Source organism: Oryctolagus cuniculus, chromosome 2, assembly GCF_964237555.1.
Source record: "Oryctolagus cuniculus chromosome 2, mOryCun1.1, whole genome shotgun sequence".
NCBI classification, from domain to species: Eukaryota; Metazoa; Chordata; class Mammalia; order Lagomorpha; family Leporidae; genus Oryctolagus; species Oryctolagus cuniculus.
In genome coordinates this window covers 52,200,699-52,223,754 of record NC_091433.1, presented here as the reverse complement: position 1 = coordinate 52,223,754, position 23,056 = coordinate 52,200,699, and the positions used below count along the sequence as shown (strand labels likewise).

General features: G+C 38.9%; 1 protein-coding gene across 21 annotated transcripts in view; it reads left to right on the top strand.

Annotated features, from left to right (window-relative positions):
• The window catches only part of NEK1 (NIMA related kinase 1), a 209,821-nt gene that overhangs the window by 8,066 nt on the left and 178,699 nt on the right, over nt 1-23,056 (top strand). For 19 of the 21 annotated variants that reach the window (XR_011386262.1, XR_011386261.1, XR_011386260.1 and 16 more), the window contains 8 exons: nt 1,288-1,436; nt 3,966-4,062; nt 8,413-8,510; nt 11,670-11,753; nt 16,641-16,708; nt 16,839-16,925; nt 18,607-18,661; nt 20,186-20,386. Coding sequence is in view for 14 of the 21 variants with exons in the window: in XM_070068291.1 (XP_069924392.1) it covers nt 1,320-1,436; nt 3,966-4,062; nt 8,413-8,510; nt 11,670-11,753; nt 16,641-16,708; nt 16,839-16,925; nt 18,607-18,661; nt 20,186-20,386 (807 nt within the window). In the remaining 7 variants the exon portion in view is untranslated. Of the gene's footprint in view, nt 1-1,287; nt 1,437-3,965; nt 4,063-8,412; nt 8,511-11,669; nt 11,754-15,330; nt 15,455-16,640; nt 16,709-16,838; nt 16,926-18,606; nt 18,662-20,185; nt 20,387-23,056 lie in introns of those variants that run through there. The other 2 variants (XM_070068292.1, XM_051842560.2) reach the window with 1 other exon arrangement.

Genomic DNA, 23,056 nt, shown 5'->3' with positions numbered 1-23,056 from the left:
GACTTGAATTGGTACCCACATGGGATGCCAGTGCTGCAGGCTGCAGCTTCAACTGCTACACTGCAATGCAGGCCCGGTTAACATTTTCTATGAGTCATTTAAGTAATATGTTTGGAAGCTTTAATGTATGTTTCATTTTTTGAATTCAGAATTTATCTGTAGGTGTCCTTATAGTACACTAAGGTATATGTACAGAAATTTTATCTGAATGTATTTTTTTTTTAAACTTTTATTTAATGCATATAATTTTCCAAAGTACGACTTATGGATTACAATGTATTTTTAATGGCAAACATTTTAAAAAAGATTTATTGATTTATTTGAAAGGCAGAGTGCAGAGAAAGAGGGAGAGTTAGAGATCCTGTATCCCCAAATGGCTGCAGCAACCAAAGCTGGGCCAGGTATAAGTGCTACTGCCTTCCCAGGTGCATTAGTGAGAAGCTGGATGTGAAACAGAGTAGCCAAGATTCGAACAACACTGATACAGTATGCCAGTGTCACAGGCAGCCACTTGATCTGCTGTGCCACAAAGCCAGCCCAGCTGCAAACATTCTAAACAATTTAAATGTGTGAAAAAGGTCATCATTAAATAACTTTGAAAAGTGATGTCTTACTAAGCTTATATTCTTTTTAAGGATTTTAAAGTAATGCTACTTATTAATTCATTTATGAAAAAGTTTACTTTTCTCTCCAAATAGATATATGTAGTACTCAGCTTCTAAAGCATTTTGATAAAATTGAAATATCACTATTTGCTTTCTAAAAAAGATTTATTTATTTGAAAGGCAGAATTACAGAGAAAGAGGGAGATGGAGAAGGAGAGACAGACAGACAGAGACGGACAGATCTTCCATCTGCTGACTCAGAGATGAGGAATCAGACAAGGCTGAGCCAGGCCTAAGCCAGGAGCTTCTTCTGGGTCTTCCACATGGGTGACAGGGACCCAAACACATGGACCATATTCTGTTGCGTTTCCCAGACCATCATTAGCAAGGAGCTAGATTGAAAGTAGGGCAGCTGCGACCAGAAACTGCACCCGTAAGGGATGTCAGTATCACAGAGGGCTTCACCTGCTATGCCGTAACACCAGCCGCTGATCTTCTCTTTTTAACTATAATTAGGTTGAATGAGTAAAACTAAGAGGAAATTTACTTAACTTTGAATAAAGATGTTAAATACTGTTTTTTAAAGTTAGCAAATCACTAAGGAATTAGATTTTGAATTAAAAATTACAGTTATAGAGGACATGCTGTACCTCTTTTAATGGTTGCTTTCTTTAATGTCTAGCATATCTATAAAGATGCCTTAGAATAAGAACCATGGAGAAGTATGTTAGACTACGGAAGATTGGAGAAGGTTCATTTGGAAAAGCTGTTCTTGTTAAATCTACAGAAGATGGAAGACAATATGTTATCAAAGAAATTAATATCTCAAGAGTAAGTATATTTTTCCTTTACTTACAGTAGTGATAATTTGGTTGCAATAGGGCTAGTTTTTAGAGAGTTTTTTTAAACAGATATGGCTATGTGTAACTTGAAGACTCTCATAATCCCATTTCAGAATAGTCTATATCCTTCCAGGATTATTTTTTCTTCTGTGATGTGTGCCTGTGTTTTTGTGTTTAGAAAGCTCAGTTTTGACATCTTAAAATGTTTTAAATTGAAAAAAAAAATGGATATAAGACCAGTGGAACAGAATAGAAACATCAGAAATCAATCCATGCATATACAACCAACTTACCCTTGATAAAGGAGCTAAAATCAATCCCTGGAACAAGGATGATCTCTTCAACAAATGGTGCTGGGAAAACTGGATCTCTGCGTGCAGAAGTCTGAAACAGAACCCCTTCCTTATCCCTTAACACAAAAATCCACTCAAAATGAATCAAAGACCTAAATCTATGACCTGATACCATCAAATTATTAGAGAACATTGAGGAAACTCTACAACATATTGGCATAGGCAAAGACTTCTTGGAAAAGACTCCAGAAGCGCAGGCAGTCAAAGCCAAAATTGACAAATGGGATTACATCAAGCTGAGAAGCCACTGCACTGCAAAAGAAACACTAAGCAAAGTGAAGAGAGAACCGACAGAATGGGAGAAAATTTTTGCAAATTACGCAGCTGATAAAGGATTCATATCCAGAATCTGTAAAGAATCAAGAAACTCAACAACAACAAAACAAACAATCCAGTTAAGAAATGGGCATCTTTTTTCTTTTTCTTTTTTTTAATTTATTTTATTTATTTGAAAGACAAAGTTACAGAGAGACATAGAGCCAGAGAGAGAGAGAGAAAGGGCTTCCATCTGCTGGTTCATTCCCCAAATGACCACAAGGGCCAGGAACCAGGAGCTGCTTCTGCGTCTCCCACGCAGGCACAGGGGCCCAAGGACTTGGGCTATCTTGTACTGCTTTCCCAGGCCATAGGAGAGAGCTGGATTGCAAGTGTTGCAGCTGGAACTCAAACCAGTGCCCATTTGGGATGCTGGCACTGCAAGCTGGGGCTTTAACCCATTGTACTACAGTGTAGGTCCCCAGGTATTTTTCAAGAGGAAATCCAAATGGCCAACAGGCACTTGAAAAAATGCTCAGGATCGTTAACCATCACAGAAATGCAAATCAAAATCACAATAAGATTTTACCTCACCCCCAAAAGAATGGCTATCATACAGAAATCACCAAACAACTAATGTGAAGATGTGGGGGAAAAGGTACCCTAATTCACTGTTGGTGGGAATATATATTGTTGCAGCCACTGTGGAAGACAGTATGGAGATATCTCAGAAATCTTAAGACAGATCTACCATATGACCCAGCCATTCCACTCCTGGGAATTTACCCAAAAGAAATGAAATCAGCATATGAAAGAGTTATCTGTACCCCCACGTTCATTGCAGCTTAATTCATAATATCTAATACATGGAATCCACCCAGATGTCCATCAGCTGATGACTAGATAAAGAAATTATGTCATATATACACTATGGAATATTACTCAGTGATAAAGATATTAAATCCTGTTTTTTTTGCAACAAAATGGATGCAACTGGAAACCATTATACTCAGTAATTAGCCAGTCCCAAAATGATAAATACCATATATTTTCCCTGATCTGTGGTAATAATAGAGTATCTATAATGTAATGTATTGGAGTGAAATGGACATGCTGAGATTTGTTGATTGTTACAGCTCTTGTCTCCACTGTTGAGGAACAGTATTTTTTTTCCTCATACTGTTTGTTGAACTCTTTATAGTGTATTGTTATTCTTTTTTTTTTTTTTTTTTTGACAGGCAGAGTGGACAGTGAGAGAGAGAGACAAAGAGAAAGGTCTTCCTTTGCCGTTGGTTCACCCTCCAATGGCTGCCGCGGCCGGCGCACCGCGCTGATCCGATGGCAGGAGCCAGGAGCCAGGTGCTTTTCCTGGTCTCCCATGGGGTGCAGGGCCCAAGCACCTGGGCCATCCTCCACTGCACTCCCTGGCCACAGCAGAGGGCTGGCCTGGAAGAGGGGCAACCGGGACAGAATCCGGCGCCCCGACCGGGACTAGAACCCGGTGTGCCGGCGCCGCTAGGCGGAGGATTAGCCTAGTGAGCCACGGCGCCGGCTTAGTGTATTGTTATTCTTATGAGTGTAAAGTAAACTGAAAATAGATCTTTGTAAAAATTAAGAGTGGAAATAGGAAGGAGAGGAGAAAGGATTGGAGTGTGGGCAGGAGGGAGAGTAGGGTAGGAAGAATCACTGTATTCCTAAATCTGTATATATGAAATTCGTATACCATAAGTAAAATTTAAAAGAAAAAACACAAAAAATGTTTTAAATTAGATTTCACTTTCTCTTTTTAACTTCTAGGTATATTTTATATTTTGGTGCTATTACTTTTTTTAACCACTGTCTTACTGGTGGACTTTCAGGTTGAGTATTGGTTTTTTAGTTTACTGTTTTCTGTTTTCTTTCCATTTAAGATGTCCAGTAAAGAAAGGGAAGAATCAAGGAGAGAAGTTGCAGTATTGGCCAACATGAAGCATCCAAATATTGTCCAATATAGAGAATCATTTGAAGGTCAGATATATTTTCTAAGAGCTTTCAGAATAAGTCCTAAGCCATTAATGATTTTTGGATATTCTCACTGTGGAGACTTTTTTGTGAATTGTATTCTCAGGAAAGAAAAAGAATATAAATTTTTTGCTTTTTTTTCTTAAGATTTATTTATTTATTTGAAAGGCTGATAGTTACATAGACAGGAAAGAGAGACAGACAGATCTTTCATCTACTCCCCCAGTGGCTGCAACAGAAGGGCTAAGCCAGGCTAAAGCCAGGAAGCAGGAGCTTCTTCTGGGTCTCCCATGCAGGTGCAGGGGCCCAAGGGCTTGGGCCATCTTCTCTTGCTTTCCCAGGCCATAGCAGGGAGCTGGGTTGGAAGTGGAGCAGCCGAGACTCAAACTGGCACCCATATGGGATGCTGGCACTGCAGGCTGAGGCATTGACAGCGCTGGCCCCAGGGGTAAGCTCTTTATTAGGTGATTTCTTTGGTCCTACAGGGTCAGCAGAGTATACCATGTGACCTCAAGAGTAATTATTGAGCACAGTGTTTAGGTTTCTTCAGAAAAAGCCTAGAAACTGGAACAGTGAGCCCAAGTCTAGAAGTGGAACTGGAAGACCTTAGTCATGTGTTGCTTCCCCAATTCCAGGCTAATTTTTAAGTTAATGATTTTGTGTGGCCCACATATGGTGTTATAAATATCCAAATGGCCCTTGGCAGAAAAAAATTTCCATACCTACTAGAAGATAGTTGAAATGACTTTGAGGGTCATACTACATACCAGTTTCAGAGTGTGAATTAGAGCCAAAATCACTTTTTTTTTTAAAACCAGATGAGCAAGGTATTAAAGTCAAACATAGTTTTTAAAAAATATGGGGCTGAGCTGGCGCTGCGGCTCACTAGGCTAATCCTCCGCTTTGCGGCACCAGCATACCAGGTTCTAGTCCTGGTCAAGGCGCCGGATTCTGTCCTGGTTGCCCCTCTTCCAGACCAGCTCTCTGCTGTGGCCCGGGAAGGCAGTGGAGGATGGCCCAAGTGCTTGGGCCCTGCACCCCATGGGAGACCAGGATAAGTACCTGGCTCCTGCCATCGGATCAGCGCGGTGCGCCGGCTGCAGCGGCCATTGGAGGGTGAACCAACGGCAAAGGAAGACCTTTCTCTCTGTCTCTCTCTCTCACTGTCCACTCTGCCTGTCAAAAAAATAAATAAATAAATAAATAAATAATGGGGCTAGCATTGTGGCACAGTGGGTTAAGCTGCTGATTGCACTGCCAGCATTCCATATTCGAGTGCCGGTTCAAGTCCTGGGAATTCTGCTTTCATCCAGCTTCTTGCTAATATTCCTGGAAATGCAGCAGAATATAACCCGAACACTTGGCTCCCTGCCACCCATGTGGGAGACCAGAGTAGAGTTCTTGGATTTTGGCTTTGGCCTGGCCTAGACCTAGCTGTTTCAGCTATTTGGGAAGTGAACCAGCAGACGAAGATATCTGTCTCTTCTCTCTGTTACTCTGCCTTTGAAATAAATTTTTAAATATTAAAAAAAAGGTTCACTTAATATATCATAAAGTACCCAGTTTATGTATTTTTTTTTAAATGATGGCAGTAAAATGAAGATGTATCTTACGTGAAAGAGTACCATGGTAACCAAGTCGTCCTTCACAGGAACTTGAATTTCCTTTATTTATCTTTCCCCTAGCATCTGATTTTTAGTTTCTTTTCTCTTTTCCTTTTTAAAAAAGGATTATTTATTTGAAAGACAGAGTGATAGAGAGGAAGCTACCTAGGACAAACACACACACACACACACACAGGTCTTCCAACTGCTGATTCACTCTCCCTAAATGGCTGTAACATCCAGGTGTGGGTCAGACCTAGTCACCTGCCAGGAACTCCATTTTGGTCTCCCATGTGGATGACAGGGGCCAAAATCCTTAGGCCATCATCCTTTGTCTTCCTAGGTGCAATACAGGAAGCTAGATAAAAAGCAGAGTAGCTGGGATCAAACTGGCTCTCCTAAATGGGATTCTGGCAGCTTAACTTGCTATACTACAATGGTGGTCCTAGGTTCCTTTCTCTTTCATCACCAGAATTTTATTTTATTATAAATACGTATTTATTTATTTGAAAGGGAGGGAAGGAGGGAGGGAGGGAGAGAGAGAGAGAAAGAGAGAGAGAGAGAGAGATCTTCTATCTACTGGTTGACTCCCCAAATGCTTGTAACAGCTAGGCCTGGGCCAGACCAAAACCAGGAGCCAGGAACTCCATTATGGTCTCCCATGTAGGAGGCAGGGACCTAAGTACTAGTGCCATCCTCCCCTGCTTTCCTAGGCTCATTATCAGGAAATTGTATCAAAGTGGAGTACCCCCCCCCCAAAAAAAAAAAAAATAATTGGTGGAGCAGTTAGTAATCAAGCCAGCACTCTGATATGAGATGTAGGCATTGCAAGCTGTGGCTTAACCTGCTGTGCCACAATACCAGCTCCGACATCTTACACTTTGCCTACTACAGCAGTATCTCTATAGCGGTGAACTTTTAGGCTAAAAGGGATAAGAATTCCTGTGTTTCACAAGCTCTCCAACCTCAACTTAGAGGTTCATTCTAAAATTCGTATGATGTAGGGGCTGGTGTTGTTGTGTAGTAATTTAAGCTGCCACCTGCAATGCCACCATCCCATATCAGACCACTGGTTCTAGTCTACTTCTCATCCAGCTTTCTACTAATAGTCTGGGAATGTAGTAGAAGGTGGCCCAATTCCTTGGGCACCTCCACCTGCTTGGGAGACCCAGATGGGGTTTTAGGCTCTTGGCTTTAGCCTGGCCTAGCCCCAGCCATTGCAGCAATTTGGAGAGCGACGGAATATCTGTGTGTGTGTCCCTCTATCTCAAATAAATAAACCTTAAAAATAAATTTTTATGGTATATTTTTATCTTATGGATATATATTTGGTCACAGTCCCTGTGCAGTACTAAGATCATTTTCTCTCTATTCTATATAGCCCTTTGAACTTCTCTTTAATTTTTTTTTAAAGCTTTTTGGGAACACAAATATTTAATTATCCTCTTGAATAATTAAAAATAATTTATATAAGCATTTTAAATCTAATTTTTTTAAAAAAGCAACTTAGTTTAAAAATGTAAATTTTAACATTATTTTGAATATTTGTCATGGAAGACGAGGAAATTATTTTTGTTTATCTTGATATAGAATCATGGCCTCAGCAGCTCTTGTCTTGAATCTATCACTTCAAGAGTAGGGGATCTTTTTCTGCCAACAGCCATTTGGATATTTATAATGTCATTGGTGAGCCATACAAAATTATCAACTTAGAAATTATCCTGCTTTAGATTTATTGAATTTTGAGCCCCACCTGCAGCTGCCTTGGCAAAACCAGACCAAATGATTTTGTGGGTCTTAAATGTTCCATATACCGAGCCTTCCTCACCCTTGCTTTAATCAAAATGGATGCAAATGCTTTCTTGGAAGCCATTTTTCAGGTAAAGAACAGTGAAATCAAAGAAAACTCCAAGAGAGTAGAGATTGCCTTTTTACAGTTGAATCCTTGGAGTTTATCATAGTGTTTATTATTTTGTCTGATAAAAACTTGATTCAAATAGATAAAACGAAGTTGAAAATTAATGGTAATTTAGAAACTAAGATTAACCATCTGACATATTGGTGGAGAAACATGATTTTATATATGACATTTAAGAAATGTAGTATTGAATAAAATAAAGTATATCTGTATGCATTTTGTCTACATTTCAGAGATGATGGTCAATGTGAACACCACTATCCAGTAAGATGGTATAGTCTTTATTTTTTTTTTAAGATTTGTTTATTCATTTCATAGAATTACAGAGAGAGAGAGGGAAGAGACAGAGAAGTCTTCCTTCTGTGGGTTCACTTCCCAAATGGCTGCAATGGCTGGAGCTAAGCCAATCTGAAGCCAGGAGGCAGGAGCTTCTCCCAGGTCTCCTATGCGAGTTCAGGGTCCTAAGCACTTGGGCCATTTTCTGCTGCTTTCTCTGGGCATTAGCAGGGAGCTGGATCAGAAGTAGAGCAGCTGGAACTTGAACCGGTGCCCATACGGTATGCCAGCACTGCAGGCGGAGGCTTAACCTACTATGCCGCAGCACCAGCCCCAGGATTTTCTTGATAGAAAAATTGTTGCTAATGGAGTTTCCTGTTATCCTGTCATTATACAAGCTGTCTGACCAGTGTGCCTTGAATTTGCTCCTCAGTTCTATTAAGTATGCTTCTGTTTTCTGTTTAGTTGCTGCTTTCTAGAAAACTTTACGTACCCATAATTTAGCTATGCTTTTTATATATCTTTATTTTAATGAAATGTTATGGTTATGTTTTGTAGAAAATGGTTCTCTCTACATAGTGATGGATTACTGTGAAGGAGGGGATCTGTTTAAACGAATAAATGCTCAAAGAGGCATTTTGTTTCAAGAAGATCAAGTAAGTTAGTATGTAGGAGATTGACTCCTGTTAGTTGAAAGTGTGCTGATTAGTATATGCATTTATTTTTAACCATAAATGTTAATTATAGCTACTAGAGCAATTTGGTGTAATGTCTAAATCTTGGTCACATTTTTGTCTACCTCCCACCTTTGAATAGTTTTCTCACCCTCATTATAAGTCTGTAAGAATAGATGTTAGACACACATCTATGTAAACTTAATTATTCATCATCGCTGGTTAAGTATTCTATATCTTGTCAATCTGACTTACTGGTGCCAAATCAGACCTTCCTAAAATTAGGCTTTGCCTGGTAACTCCAATTCTAGAAGCTTTGCATTGGCAACTGAGTTAAATCTAATCTGTTTTGATTTTAGGGTCTCTAAAATATGTCCTTATTCTACTTGAGCAGCCTATTTTTTCTATTCTTTCCCTGCACCTCTTCATTTATTATATCAGATGTTTATTGAGCATACACTTTGTTTCTAGATACTGGGCCTTGTGTTTGTACAGTTTATTTTCCTTCCTGTGTATTTATTCTGATTATTTTATTTTAGTAATGACTTCCACCCAACACTTTTTTGTTGTTGTTGTGATTTACCTATTTTTTTTTTTTTTTTTTTTTTGACAGGCAGAGTGGACAGTGAGAGAGAGAGACAGAGAGAAAGGTCTTCCTTTTTGCCGTTGATTCACCCTCCAATGGCCGCCGCGGCAGGTGCGCTGCGGCCAGCGCACCGCGCTGATCTGATGGCAGGAGCCAGGTGCTTCTCCTGGTCTCCCATGGGGTGCAGGGCCCAAGCACTTGGGCCATCCTCCACTGCACTCCCGGGCCACAGCAGAGAGCTGGCCTGGAAGAGGGACAACCGGGACAGAATCCGGTGCCCCGACCAGGACTAGAACCCGGTGTGCCGGCGCCGCAAGGCGGAGGATTAGCCTAGTGAGCCGCGGCGCTGGCCATACCTATTTATTTGAAAGGCGAATTACAGAGAGACAGGGAGAGATCTTCCATTCATTGATTCACTCCCCAAATGGCCTCAATGGCCAAGGCTGGGCCATTCCTAAACCAGGACCCTGGAACTCCATCCTGGTTTCCCATTTGGGTGGCTGGGACTCACGCACTTCTGCTGCTTTCCCAGGCACATTAGCAGGAAGCTGGTTTGGAAGCAGGGCAGCCAGGACTCAAACCAGTGCTCAAATGGGAAGCCAGGCATTGCATGCATCATCTTAACCCACTATGTCACTATGCTATCCCCCCCACCAACTCTTTTTCAACCACTTTTTTAAAGCTCAACTAGTCTTGCTTCTTTAAATTTTCTGTAACTGCTGTAATATCCTGTGATCTTTTCCTTCTCTAAATTCCTGGCGCATTTCTCATTATCACCTTTCTTAATTTTAATTGCATACTTTTACTTAGGGGAATAAAGGAAGCACTGTACTAGAAGTTCTGTAATTATACTTTGCCAGATGACTATAGTTAACCTTCTGACAAACAGGATATGAAAAGTGTTATTTTCCCACATTTGGCCAACATTGTATAATATTTCATTGTAGTAAAGTCAAAATGATATCCTGTTTAGTTATTTTTAAGTTGGAGGGAGGTTTATATTTTGCATTCATATTTATTGACATTTTCTCTCCATCACTTACTTTTGCATTTTTTTGTTCATGTTTTTACTGCTAGTATTTTTCTCAGTGACTTGGAAGAACATTTTGATGTAAGAGAAATAGCAATCTATGAATTATATTGCAAGCACCTTCTCCATTTATTATTAAACTTGATAATTTATTTTGCCATACAGATTTATCAGCTTTATCAGTCTTTCTCTTGTGATTTGAATGGTTGCTGTCATGTTTTGAAAGTCCTGCTTCAACTAAGATTTTGGAAAATAGCCCATGGTTTTTTTTGTAATTTCATGAGTGATTTTTTTTTTTTTTTTAAGATTTATTTATTTGAAAAAGTCACAGAGAAAGGTAGAGACAGAAAGAGGTCTTCCATCCACTGGTTCACTCCTCAAATGGCCGCAGCAGCTGGAGCTGAGCTGATCGGAAGCCAGGAGCTTCTTCCGGGCTCCAACAGTGGTTTAGGGGTCCAAAGACTTGGACCTTCCTCCACTGCTTTCTTAGGTGCAGTAGCAGGGAACTGAATCAGAAGTGGAGCAGCTGGGACTTGAACTGCTGCCCATATGGGATGCCAGTGCTATAAGCTGGAGTTGCTTTTTTTTTTTTTTTTTTTTTTTTTTTGACAGGCAGAGTGGAGAGAGACAGAGACAGAGACAGAGAGAAAGGTCTTCCTTTGCCATTGGTTCACCCTCCAATGGCCGCTGCGGCCGGCGCACGGCGCTGATCCAAAGGCAGGAGCCAGGTGCTTCTCCTGGTCTCCCATGGGGTGCAGGGCCCAAGCACTTGGGCCATCCTCCACTGCCTTCCCAGGCCACAGCAGAGAGCTGGCCTGGAAGAGGGGCAACCGGGACAGATTCTGGCGCCCCGACTGGGACTAGAACCTGGTGTGCTAGCACCACAAGGCGAGGATTAGCCTGTTGAGCCGCGGCACCAGCCCTGTAAGCTGGAGTTTTAACCCCCTGTGCCACAGAGCTGGCCCCATAATAATATTTTTATATCTAGGAATGTCATCCACTTGGAATTACTTTGGTAATACTTGGTATTGAGGTAGACATTAAGTCATTATACCTTCAAGTGACTGATTCCAGAAACAGTGTTTACATATAGTAAATGTGGGAAAAGGAAAAAAAAATCAGATACTTTTCAAATTTCCAGCCTTATTATTTTCCTATATTGTGATTTTTATTTGTATTTTTAAAAAGTATTACAGAATTCTTTTAAAAATGAGAATCACCTTCTGTCGTACTATTATAAAATATATAAAAAGTTTCCATTTTTCACTCCTGAAGATTTTTATTTAATTTTATTTACAAGAGATGCTACTATTTTAGATACTCCACACATTATTTATGTTAATTGGCTTGAACATCTTCTTAATGTTAGTGCCTACAAAATAAAAGGAAATTGTAGCCTAAACATTTTTTAAATGGATTTAGTTCCCTTCAACCCCAAATATACCCAAATCATTTTTATGGTCAGGAAAGACTACTGTGAAATGTTAATTTTAAATGAAATGACAGATCTAATTTTTCTCCTTAGATTTTGGACTGGTTTGTACAGATATGTTTGGCTCTGAAACATGTACATGATAGAAAAATTCTTCATCGAGACATAAAATCGCAGGTATGTATGTTTTGTCACTAAACTTTCCATGTAAATTACGACATTAAGCATGCATTTCCTTGGGCCATAAATTTTTGAAACTGATTCAATGTGCAGTAGATTATCTGTCTTCTCTTTTTTCTATTTCTCCTCACTCTAGTCCCAGAAATCCTCTTCATCTACATTACATAGTAGATCTGTTATTTCTCATGTCTTCCTCTTGGTTTGCTCCCAAATTATGATGGAATAAATCTAAAAAATAGATGTGTGGACAATATATTTTTGGGGATTTTCCATGTTTAAAGATGACTTTATTTCATGCTTTCACTTTAATGATCATGTGAATATAAGCTTCTAGGTAGGAAATTATTTTCCTACAGAATTTTAAAGATAGTCCCCACTGTCTTCTGGATTCTAAAAGCCATTATGATTTCTAATCTGCATATGTTTTCTGAGGAATATTTTAGGATATTCTCTTTGTTCTCATTGTACTGAAATTTCACAGTGTTAGGCTTTGGTGAGGCTTGGTTTCTAGTCAGTATACTGTGTTCTTTTTAATTTGAGAATATATTTTCTCTGGAAATGTTCTGGAAAGTATTTAGCTATAAATTTTCAATATTGTTATCTATTATTTACTTTTACTTTTAATCTTCTGGATTTTCATCTAGAGGTATTTACATCTTTTAAAAATTTATTTAGGGGGGCCGGCGCTGTGGTGTAGTGGATAAAGCCGCTGCCTGCAAGAGCCAGCATCCCATATGGGCGCTGGTTCAAGTCCCGGCTGCTCCACTTCTGATCCAGCTCTCTGCTATGGCCTGGGAAAGCAATAGAAGATGGCCCAAGTCCTTGAGCCCCTGCACAAATGTGGGAGACCCCAAGGAAGCTCCTGGCTCCTGGTTTTGGATCAGCACAAGCTCCCGCCATTGTGGCCAATTGGGGAGTGAATCAGCAGATGGAAGACCTCTCTCTCTCTCTCTTACTCTCTCTCTACCTCTCCACCTCTCTCTCTCTCTACCTCTTCCCTTCTCTCCCTGTGTGAGAACAAAGAACAAGAATTTTGTTTTGACTTTCAAATAAATAAATCTAAAAAAATAATAAGATTAAATTAAAAAATTTATTTAGGGGCCAGCGCTGTGGCGTAGCAGGTAAAACCACTGCCTGCAATTCTGGCATCCCATATGGACACTCATTCAAGTCTTCAATGTTCCACTTCTGATCCAGCTCTCTATTACTGCCTGGGAAAGCAGTAGAAGATGGCCCGAGTCTTTGGGCCTCTGCACCTTCATGGGAGACCTGGTAGAAGTTCCTGGCTCCTGGCTTTGGATAGGCCCAGCTCCAGCGATACCCCCATTTGGGGAGTAAGCCAGTGAAAGGAAGATGTCTCTGTCTCCCTCTGCCTCTCTGCAACTCTGCCTTTCAAATAAATAAATAAATATTAAGAAAAAATTATTTATGCATTTGAGATGCAGAGAGACACATACAGAGCTCCTAGCCACTGGTTCCCTCCCCCAAATGCCGGCAACTCCTGGGGCTGGTTCATGCTGGAGATTAGAGCCTGTTCCAGGTCTCCCATGAGGGTGGCAAGGACACAGCTACATGAACCAATACCTACTGCCTCTCAGGGTTTATGTTAGTAGAAATCCGGAATTGGGAGCAGAGTCCAGACTCAAATCCAGATACTCCAATACGAGATGCCAGCGCCTAAAGGGTGCTTAACATCTGGGCCAAACACTAGCACCCTAAGAGCTTCTTAATCGGTCACTTCATGTTATCTTTGTCCTTTCATATTTTATTTCTTTCTCTGTCGAATTCTAAGTGAATTCCCCTACCTCCCTCCCAGTTAACTAAATTCCTTCTTTTGTGTGAACTAAAGCTTATCTATTTACGTTTTTAGCTATAATGACTTTTTTGTCTTCAAGATTGCTGATTGGTTTTGTATCTGTTCTTATTTTCCTTGGTTTTTGATTCGTAGTGTCTTGTTCTTTTGAAATGCATTTCTTTGCCATTTTCTACACATACTTAACGTTTTTTGTTGGACTATTTTACAAAATCATCAGTGAATTTTTGTTCTGATGATTTTATTGGGTATTTTTCTTTACAGTGGAATACTTTCATGTCTATTGGAGTGTTTGTGTGTGTGTGTGTGTGTGTGTGGAATTATTCTGTGGGAAATATTTTGTCTCTGTTCCTCATTCATCTTTACATGAAGGATTCTTGAGTGCCTCATTTTAGCCCTCTCCGTTCCCAGGGTGGGGAATATAGAGGGCATTCAGCTGCTTGTTGTCCATCTTCTTACTTCTTGAGGCCTGTAGTTCCCTTTGTAGCCTAACAGTCCCAGGATGAGTAGCAGGAAGAAGGGAACTATAGTGGGACTGTATATTCCACCTTTCCAATTCCCCCAACACTCTGTCCCCTAATCATATTTCACCTCATCTTACTCCATCCCAGTTAACTCCAGTCTGTCATCTTGGCATTAAGCATTTGCCTGACTGAAGTCTCCTGACTAATTAGGAATTTGGTTCCTGCTATCCTACAAACTCATGGCTTCCACCACTTCAAAGAGTATTGAAGTTCTATATTAATGAATGAAAATAGTTGGTAAATTATTGGAAACTCTTAACATTAATTAGTTGCCTTTAGGCTAGTTAGAATTTTTAGGTAGGATTTTTTTTTTTTTGGAAGGGAGGGGTTCAACTCATTGAACTTTATTCATATAATGTAAAATTCACTCATTTAGAGCATTTGGTTCAGTGATTTCTATACACTCACAGAGTTGTGGCACTATCACCAGCTCTAATTCCAGAATATTTTTAGCACCCCAAAAAGAAACCTTGTACCTGTTAGCAGTCTCAGCTCGTTCAGCCTCCATCAAGACCCTGGGAACTACTAATCTATTTGCTTTATGGATTGCCTATTCTGGACATGTTGTGTGAATGGAAATCAATATATACCTATTGCCTATTTTTATTTATTTATTTCAAAGACAGGGAGACAGACAGAGATCTCTCATCTGCTGGTTCAGTACCCAAATGCCCACAGTGGCAAGGGTTAAGCCATGCTAAAGCCAGCATCCAGGGACTAGTCTGGGTCTCCCAGGGAGTTGGCAGGGACCCAAGTACTTGAATCATCACCTGTTGCTCCCAAATATGTGCATTAGTGGGAAGATGGACTCAAGAGCAGAGTCAGGACTTTAACCCTAGCACTCTGATGTGAGATGCAGACAACCCTAGCCATGTCTTAACCACTATGCCAAGTGCCTGCCTGCCTTATTTTTAAAATTGAGTTACTAGTATTTTTGTTATTCTAAGAGTTATTTTTCTGGGTACAAGTTTCTTATCAGATATATGGGTTGTGTTCATTTTCTTCTTCTGTTTTTTTTTTTTTTTTTTTTTTTTTTTTTTTTTAAGGCAGGGAACTGGATCTAAAGTGGAACAGCTAGGACTGGAACCAGCACTCAAACGGGATGCCAGCAATCCAGGCAGTGGCCAAAAAACAAACAAAACAAAAAAAAAATTGTGTCTCCCCCCAAAAAAAAAGTTTTGTGTTTCCAAAAAACAAATTTTTTATTTGTATATTTTCATTTTATTTGAAAGGCAGAAAAGGAGAAAGAAATCTTCCATCTGTTGATTCACAGCCCAAATACCCACAACAGGCAGGGATGGGCCAGGCTGAAGCCAGGAGTTAGGAACTCAATCTGAGTCTCCCATCTGCTGCCTTGCAGGGTATGCATTCCTTCTTTTCTTATTAGGAAACCAAAAGCAGACTGAGGTTAACTAACTTCTTTACAGTCCCTCAGCCCAGTAAGTGGTAGAACCAATATCCAGGAAGCTAGATCCAAACCAGAGAAGCCAGAACTGAATCCAGACACCCTGATATGAGATACAGGTGTCGCAAGCAATGTTTTAATCACCGTGCCAAATACCCACCCTTATACAGTTTCTACATGGTATCCTTTGATGCATGAACGTTTTCAATGTTGACCAAGTTCAGTTTGTCTTTTTTTTTAGCTTGTACTTTTAATGTCACCTCTAAGAATTGCCTAACAGAAGGGCCTGGACATTTATCCTCTGTTTTCCTCTAGGAGATACCAAGTTTTACTTTTTATACTTAGATCTAGAATCCATTTTGAGTTAATTTTTGTGTGTGGTTTGAGATAGGGAAAAATATTCCTTTGCATATGGAGACTCAGTTATTCTGGCATTGTTTTTAAAATTTTTGGGGGGGGTTGGTAATATTACTTAATTTTTTTTATTATGTCATATTTATTTGAGAGGCAGAGACAGAGTGAATTCCTGCCCACTGGTTTACTCCTCAAATGCTCACAATTGCCATGGCTAGGCCATGGCTGGAGATGCCAGCTGTTATTATCAGTTCTCTCACATTTTTTGTGACAGGAACCCATTTACTTGAGCCAAAACTGTGGCCTCCTAGGGTCTACACTGGTGGGAAACTTGAGTCAGGAGCCAGAGCTGGGAATTGCATCCATGCACTCCGATATGATACATGGACATTTTAATTGCTAAGATAAACACCCCTCTCCTGTTTTTCTTTTTTCTTATGGGGTACAATACAATATTTCAACACATACACTACATAAACTAGCAATTACATAAACTGCCAGGCAATTAGTCTTAGTATTTCCTTATCTTTTCTGTGTGTTTGGAATCTACCGGTTTCCCTCTTCTAGTTCTTCTACTGAACATAACACATTTTTGTGAACTGTAGTCATCCGCTATGCTATGTAATACCAAAATCTTCACCTACCTGCATTTTGGTACTCAGTATCTTGTCTCCTGCCATTCTCCCACCCCCTAGTATTATTTTTTAACTAGAGTAATTTTTGTGAAAAATGTTGTTGATTCAGAACTGGACTATGACAGTATTTGTGTTTTTTTCTGTCTTCCACAGAACATATTTTTAACCAAAGATGGTACGGTACAACTTGGAGATTTTGGAATTGCTAGAGTTCTTAATAGGTAACATCACTATTATGCATTGTTTTGATATGATATCTTCAGTGACATTTTAATCTCTAATGAATATGTAATAATTTATAATATCTTTTAGGTGTCTTAAATTTTTCCAACAATTTTCTGTTTATTCTAGTACTGTAGAGTTGGCTCGAACTTGCATAGGAACCCCATACTACTTGTCACCTGAAATCTGTGAAAACAAGCCCTATAATAATAAAAGGTATTAAAATGATATCTATTATATATTATTGCCTTTAAATCTTTCAGCTATGCTATATTAATTAACCTTAAGAATACTATTCTAAAAAAGGATACTATTGTAAAATTAATCGTACGCATATCTAAACATATATGTACACATAAATATTTTTTAATATCTGATTAAGATAATTATAAAAAGGCTTTTTCTTGTTGAAGGAACTGTAGAATCACTATTATGTAAGTTATAATTGGAAATAAAATGCTTTCTTTGGTCTTAACTCTTTGTAACAGTCACTCCCCATTGAATTATAGCTGCTATTTACTGAGTATTTAATAACTGCCAGGCACTGATGTTTTTTAAATTTTGTTTTTAAAGATTTATTTATTTATTTGAAAGGCGATCTATAGAAAGAATGAGATCTTCCATCCACGGGTTCACTCCCCAAATGGCCGCAATGGCCAAAGCTGGGCCAGGCTCAAGCCAGGAGTGAGGTGCTTCTTCTGAGTCTCCCACGTGGGTGAAGGGGACAAAGCACTTGGGCCATCTTTCACTGCTTTCCCAGGCACGTTAGCAGGGAGTTGGATCAGAGCGGAGGAGCTGAGACTCAAACTGGTGTCATACGGAATGATAGCACCACAGATGGTGGTGGCTTTACCCACTGTGCCATAGCACTGGCCCCCAGGCACTGATTTGCATGCTTTCTGTGTATTAACTCTTCATCTTCATAATAATTTTGTGAGATATAGGTATTCATCATTCCTCCTTTGCTTATTAGGAAACCAGATGCAGAGCGAGGTTAAGTAACTTCTTTATAGTGCCTCAGTCCAGTCAGTGGTAGAACTAGTCAGCGAGCTGTCATATGGCCAACAGATTGTGTGATATGTGGGTGGGAAAAGCAATCCTGCCATTGAATATGTCACCCTTTATTTTCTGTCTTTCTGATTGAAAAATTACAACCAAGAAACATCCGTGTTTTGAATGTTGCAGGTTTCTTTCAAATTATTTTCAGTAAATTAACATTTTTATGTTAATTAAAATATTATGTTGCTTTTATAATGCTTTTGAAAATAATAGAATTTTACAAATAATTGAATAAGGCAGTTTGATTTTTGCAAAATAAAAATAAGTAAATAGAATATATATGAAATTTTGTTCTTTTAAATATAGTTTCTTTTTTATGTTTTTTAAGAGACTGACTTATTTATCTGAAACGCAGAGTTATGAAGAGGCAGAGGCAGATAGAGAGAGATTCCTCCCACTGGTTCACTCCCCAAATGGCTTCAGTGGGTGGAGCTTCTTCCCAGTCTCCCATGTGGGTTCAGGTGCCCCAACTACTTGGATCATCTTCCACTGCTTTCCCTGGTCCATTAGCAGGGAGCTGGGTTGGGAGTGAAGCAGCCAGGAACCAAACTGGTGCCCATTTGAGATGCCAGCACTGTAGGCCACAGTTTACCTGCTACGCCACAGTGCCAGCCCCACGTTTCCCTAATAAAACCTTCAAATAATTGTTTGAGCAGCTATTACTTTTCTATTTTGAGACAGCTGTTTTTGTCATTGGTTATGATTAAAATTTTGAGTGTTATAGTTTTATGGAACACATCTTTTTCTAAGGCATTTTATGCTGTTTATGTTTCCTTTAGGTGAAAGACTTTTAAAGTAGATTTTGACTGGGGGAATTTCTCATTTTTCTTTTCTCTAGTGACATTTGGGCTCTAGGATGTGTCCTTTATGAAATGTGTACACTTAAGCATGCAGTAAGTAGAAATTTCTGATATGTTTTTAAAATTATTTCAAAATATTAAATTATGTCATGGTAGAAATTCTTCTCTAAGTCAGTTTTTTTAATTTCTTTCTGAAGTATAATATTTGATTGTGTTTCCACTAATATATAAGTTACCTGTTTATTATTACAATATTTGATACTTTTTTCCCAAAATTATTCCTGAGAGAAATAAATTTTGTTCTTTTTTATGTTAAATACATTTGTGAATTTGATGTTTAGCTTAAAAGTTTTTTTGAATTTAGAGTTGAAGTAACTTAGGTAACTTTGTACAACATACCTATCATGGGATTTTATCCATTTAAATGGATTGTAATTTGTAGTGTTTAAAATTTTTGCCTTTGAGACTTTTTGAAATTGCTAATAAGCAACACTAAAAAGGAAGAGTTCTTGTCTTAAACAGGCTTATTTTTACATTTCAAAATTCCTTTTTAATGTTTCTCCCTGATTAAGCCAAATATTTTCTTTATATAAATTTCAGAAAGATACATAAAAATGTAAAGAAATGAGTGCATATCATCAATGATGTTTCTAACCAGTATAAGTATTTATAATAGTTTGTTGTTTCTCCCCAGACTTTTTTCTAGATTAACATATAAAATGAATTTTTAGTATTTTCCCCTCCCCATAAATTTGATTATACTGTATTGGCATTTTTGTAGCACATTTGTATTGCTGTATCTTGTGTATATTTGTAAGTGTTTTCATTATCATTGTTTTTTTTTTTGTTCCTGTGTTGCTTATTTGAAAGAATTGGTTAGTTTTTTACTAACGCAATCATTTTAGATTTAAAATGGGTTTTTATTTCTTTTAAAAAATCTTTTTTTTTTTAAAGACTTATTTATTTGAAAGGCAGAGTTAGAGACAGAGAAAGAGACAGAGAGAGAGATCTTCTATCTGTTGATTCACTCCCCAGATGACTGTAACAGGCAGTGTGGGGCTTTAAAAGATAAAGCTTGTATACCTCCTTGGAATATTTGCTGCATTGCTGATTCAGTAGCTTTTGGGAGCATCACACATAGAAAATAATAATAATAATGGTTACTGCCTAAAAGGGAATTAGTAGTTTTATTTATTGTATTTTCCCTAGTTCTACAGTTAATTTCTTGTTCTAGTCATTACAACAAAGACACAGGGCAATAGGTCATAAATGAAGACTACTAGGTCGTTGTTTTTTTCCTCTTTGTGGTTCTTTAGCCCTAATTTTGCTGCCTTTTTAATCATTAACATCTTGATTATTATCAGGGTTTATTAAAATCTTTAATTTCTGCATACCATCTTTTAGCAATGTGAATAAAAATTACTCATATCAAATTATAACATTTTAATTTTTGAGGACTGATATTCTCTTTGAAATGTGTTTATAGATAACCAAGTAAACCTTGCTCTAGAGAACACATACTGATTATTTGGAAGAGGATTGTATTTCTCATTGCTGAAATTTCTAGTTTCAGTTTATGTATGTTTCATATGTGTTGATGTATTTTCTGGATTTTAGTTTGAAGCTGGCAATATGAAAAACTTGGTACTGAAGATAATATCTGGATCTTTTCCTCCTGTGTCATTGCATTATTCCTATGATCTCCGCAGTTTGCTCTCTCAGTTATTTAAAAGAAATCCTAGGGATAGACCATCAGTCAACTCCATATTGGAGAAAGGTTTTATAGCCAAACGCATTGAAAAGTTTCTCCCACCTCAGGTATGTATTTGTTTTTTTTTACTTTGTAATTAAAATCAAGCAGCAAGTTTATGGTGCATAACTAGGACTACCCTCTGTTTTTGAGGACATCATATCTGGACCTTGGCAGTAGGGTGCCTTTCTCACTTTCCCTTCCATTCATATATAACTCTTTTTCTTCCTGTTTACTTTCCAGTTGTGCATCATTCCACTTAGCCATTCTACCATTTTGTGCTTCACTTTCTTTACTTGTGAGCAGTGGGTTTATAAATATATCTGTATCGGCCAGCGCCGCAGCTCACTAAGCTAATCCTCCGCCTTGTGGCACCGGCACACCAGGTTCTAGTCCCGGTCGGGGCGCCGGATTCTGTCCCGGTTGCCCCTCTTCCAGGCCAGCTCTCTGCTGTGGCCAGGGAGTGCAGTGGAGGATGGCCCAAGTACTTGTGCCCTGCACCCCATGGGAGACCAGGAGAAGCACCTGGCTCCTGCCTTCCGATAGGCGCGGTGTGCCGGCTGCAGTGCGCCGGCCACGGCGGCCATTGGAGAGTGAACCAACGGCAAAGGAAGACCTTTCTCTCTGTCTCTCTCTCTCTCACTGTCCACTCTGCCTGTCAAAAAATAATAAATAAATAAATAAATCTGTATCGTGAGATTGTTGTCAGAATTAAATATGGTAATAACAAAGTGGTTAATTTCTATCACAGGAATGCTCAAGCTATTTAGTGTATACTAATTATTACCAACATACCAATTTGTTATGCTAATAAATCTGATGTTAACATAAATTGCACAATTGTATTTCATTTGATAGAAAATTATGGAAAGCATTGTTAAATGGGTGTGTGTATCTATACATACTAGATTTTTGATTCATAATTTACCTCTGTTACTCACATAGAAGGGATCTTCAAAAAGTTCATGGAGAATGCGTATTGTGAAAAAACTATGCATGCATTTCAAAATTTTTTTTTTTTTTTTTTTTGACAGGCAGAGTGGACAGTGAGAGAGACAGAGAGAGAAAGGTCTTCCTTTGCCGTTGGTTCACCCTCCAATGGCCGCCGCTGCAGCCGGCGCACCGCGCTGATCCTATGGCAGGAGCCAGGAGCCAGGTGCTTTTCCTGGTCTCCCATGGGGTGCAGGGCCCAAGCACCTGGGCCATCCTCCACTGCACTCCCTGGCCATAGCAGAGAGCTGGCCTGGAAGAGGGGCAACCGGGATAGAATCCGGCGCCCCGACCGGGACTAGAACCCGGTGTGCCGGCGCCGCAAGGTGGAGGATTAGCCTATTGAGCCACGGCGCCGGCCAGCATTTCAAAATTTTTTTGCACCAAAATAAATATGTTTTTAATTCCACTTTTCTCAAACTTTTGGGAGTACCCTTGTATAGGTTCATACTAATATTTGTAGAATTGGATTTTAATTTGGCAAGATTTATAAGATGCTCTATCAAATCAGTTGACATGTTATTCATAAAATTATGATCCCCTGAAATTATAATTATTTTATTTATTATAGCCTTTCCTAATTTAAATAATCACTGTTAAATGCTGTGTAAGTAAGATATCAAGCAAAATCATGATTTTGCTATTACTTTGCATATTTTGGAGAAGATAAAGAAATGCCATATGTACATCTAACTTAGTATCACATTTTTGTGAACAAATAGTTTTCAGAAAACAGAGATGTGGATTTAAATAATATTACCAAGAGAATGTGTTCGTAAGCAAGAAAGCCAATTAAAATTTGGAGGTTAAAGGTTACTTGTATAGTACATAGCAACAATTCTGAAATGTGGGTGTCTTACAAGACTCCTTTTGTTACAAGTAACATTTACAAGGACAGTTTATGATGCAGTGTACTGTTGTATTTTTGGCAGCTACTAGAGAAGAAACAATAACTTCATTTAATCTTGCTGAGGTTTCCTTCCCCTCATACCAGCAGTTAGGACATTAAGTCTAAAGGCTGAAGCACTGGCATTCAACTTGCTAACAATGATAGGGGAAATATTCAAGCATGAAATATGAAAAATTTATAAGAAAAAGGCAACATATAATTATGAACAAGTGGAGTGTTTGACATTACATGTTTAGTATATTCATAGACCCTTCTTTTGATATTTAAATACCACTAAGATTTCATTATTCTTTATGAAAAAATCCTGTATCTTTTTTCTTCAGATTTGTTTTCTACTATATGTATCATGTTCAATATTCAGGTGAGAAGGTTTGTGATTCATTTTTTTAAGGCCACAACTTTGAAACAATTTTTGAGCTTTACAGTAACACACAAATGATTATTTATCCTATCACTGTAATTCTCTATAGTGTTTATTTTTTTTTTATTAAAAGATTTTATGTATTTACTTGAGAAATAGAGTTACAGACAATGAGAGGGAGACAGAAAGAAAGGTCTTCCATCCACTGGTTCACTGCTCAGATGGCCACAGTGGCTGGAGCTGAGCTGATCCATAGCCAGGAGCCAGGATGCAGTAGCTTCTTCCTGGTCTCCCATGCAAATGCAGGGGCCCCAGCTCTTGGGGCCATCTTCTTCTGCTTTCCCAGGCCACAGCAGGAGAGCTGGGTTGGAAGAGGAGCAGCTGGGACTAGAACCGGGGCCCATATGAGATGCTAGCACCACAGGCGGGAGATTAACCTATTGCACCACAGCGCCAGCCCTCAGCGTTTACTCTTTT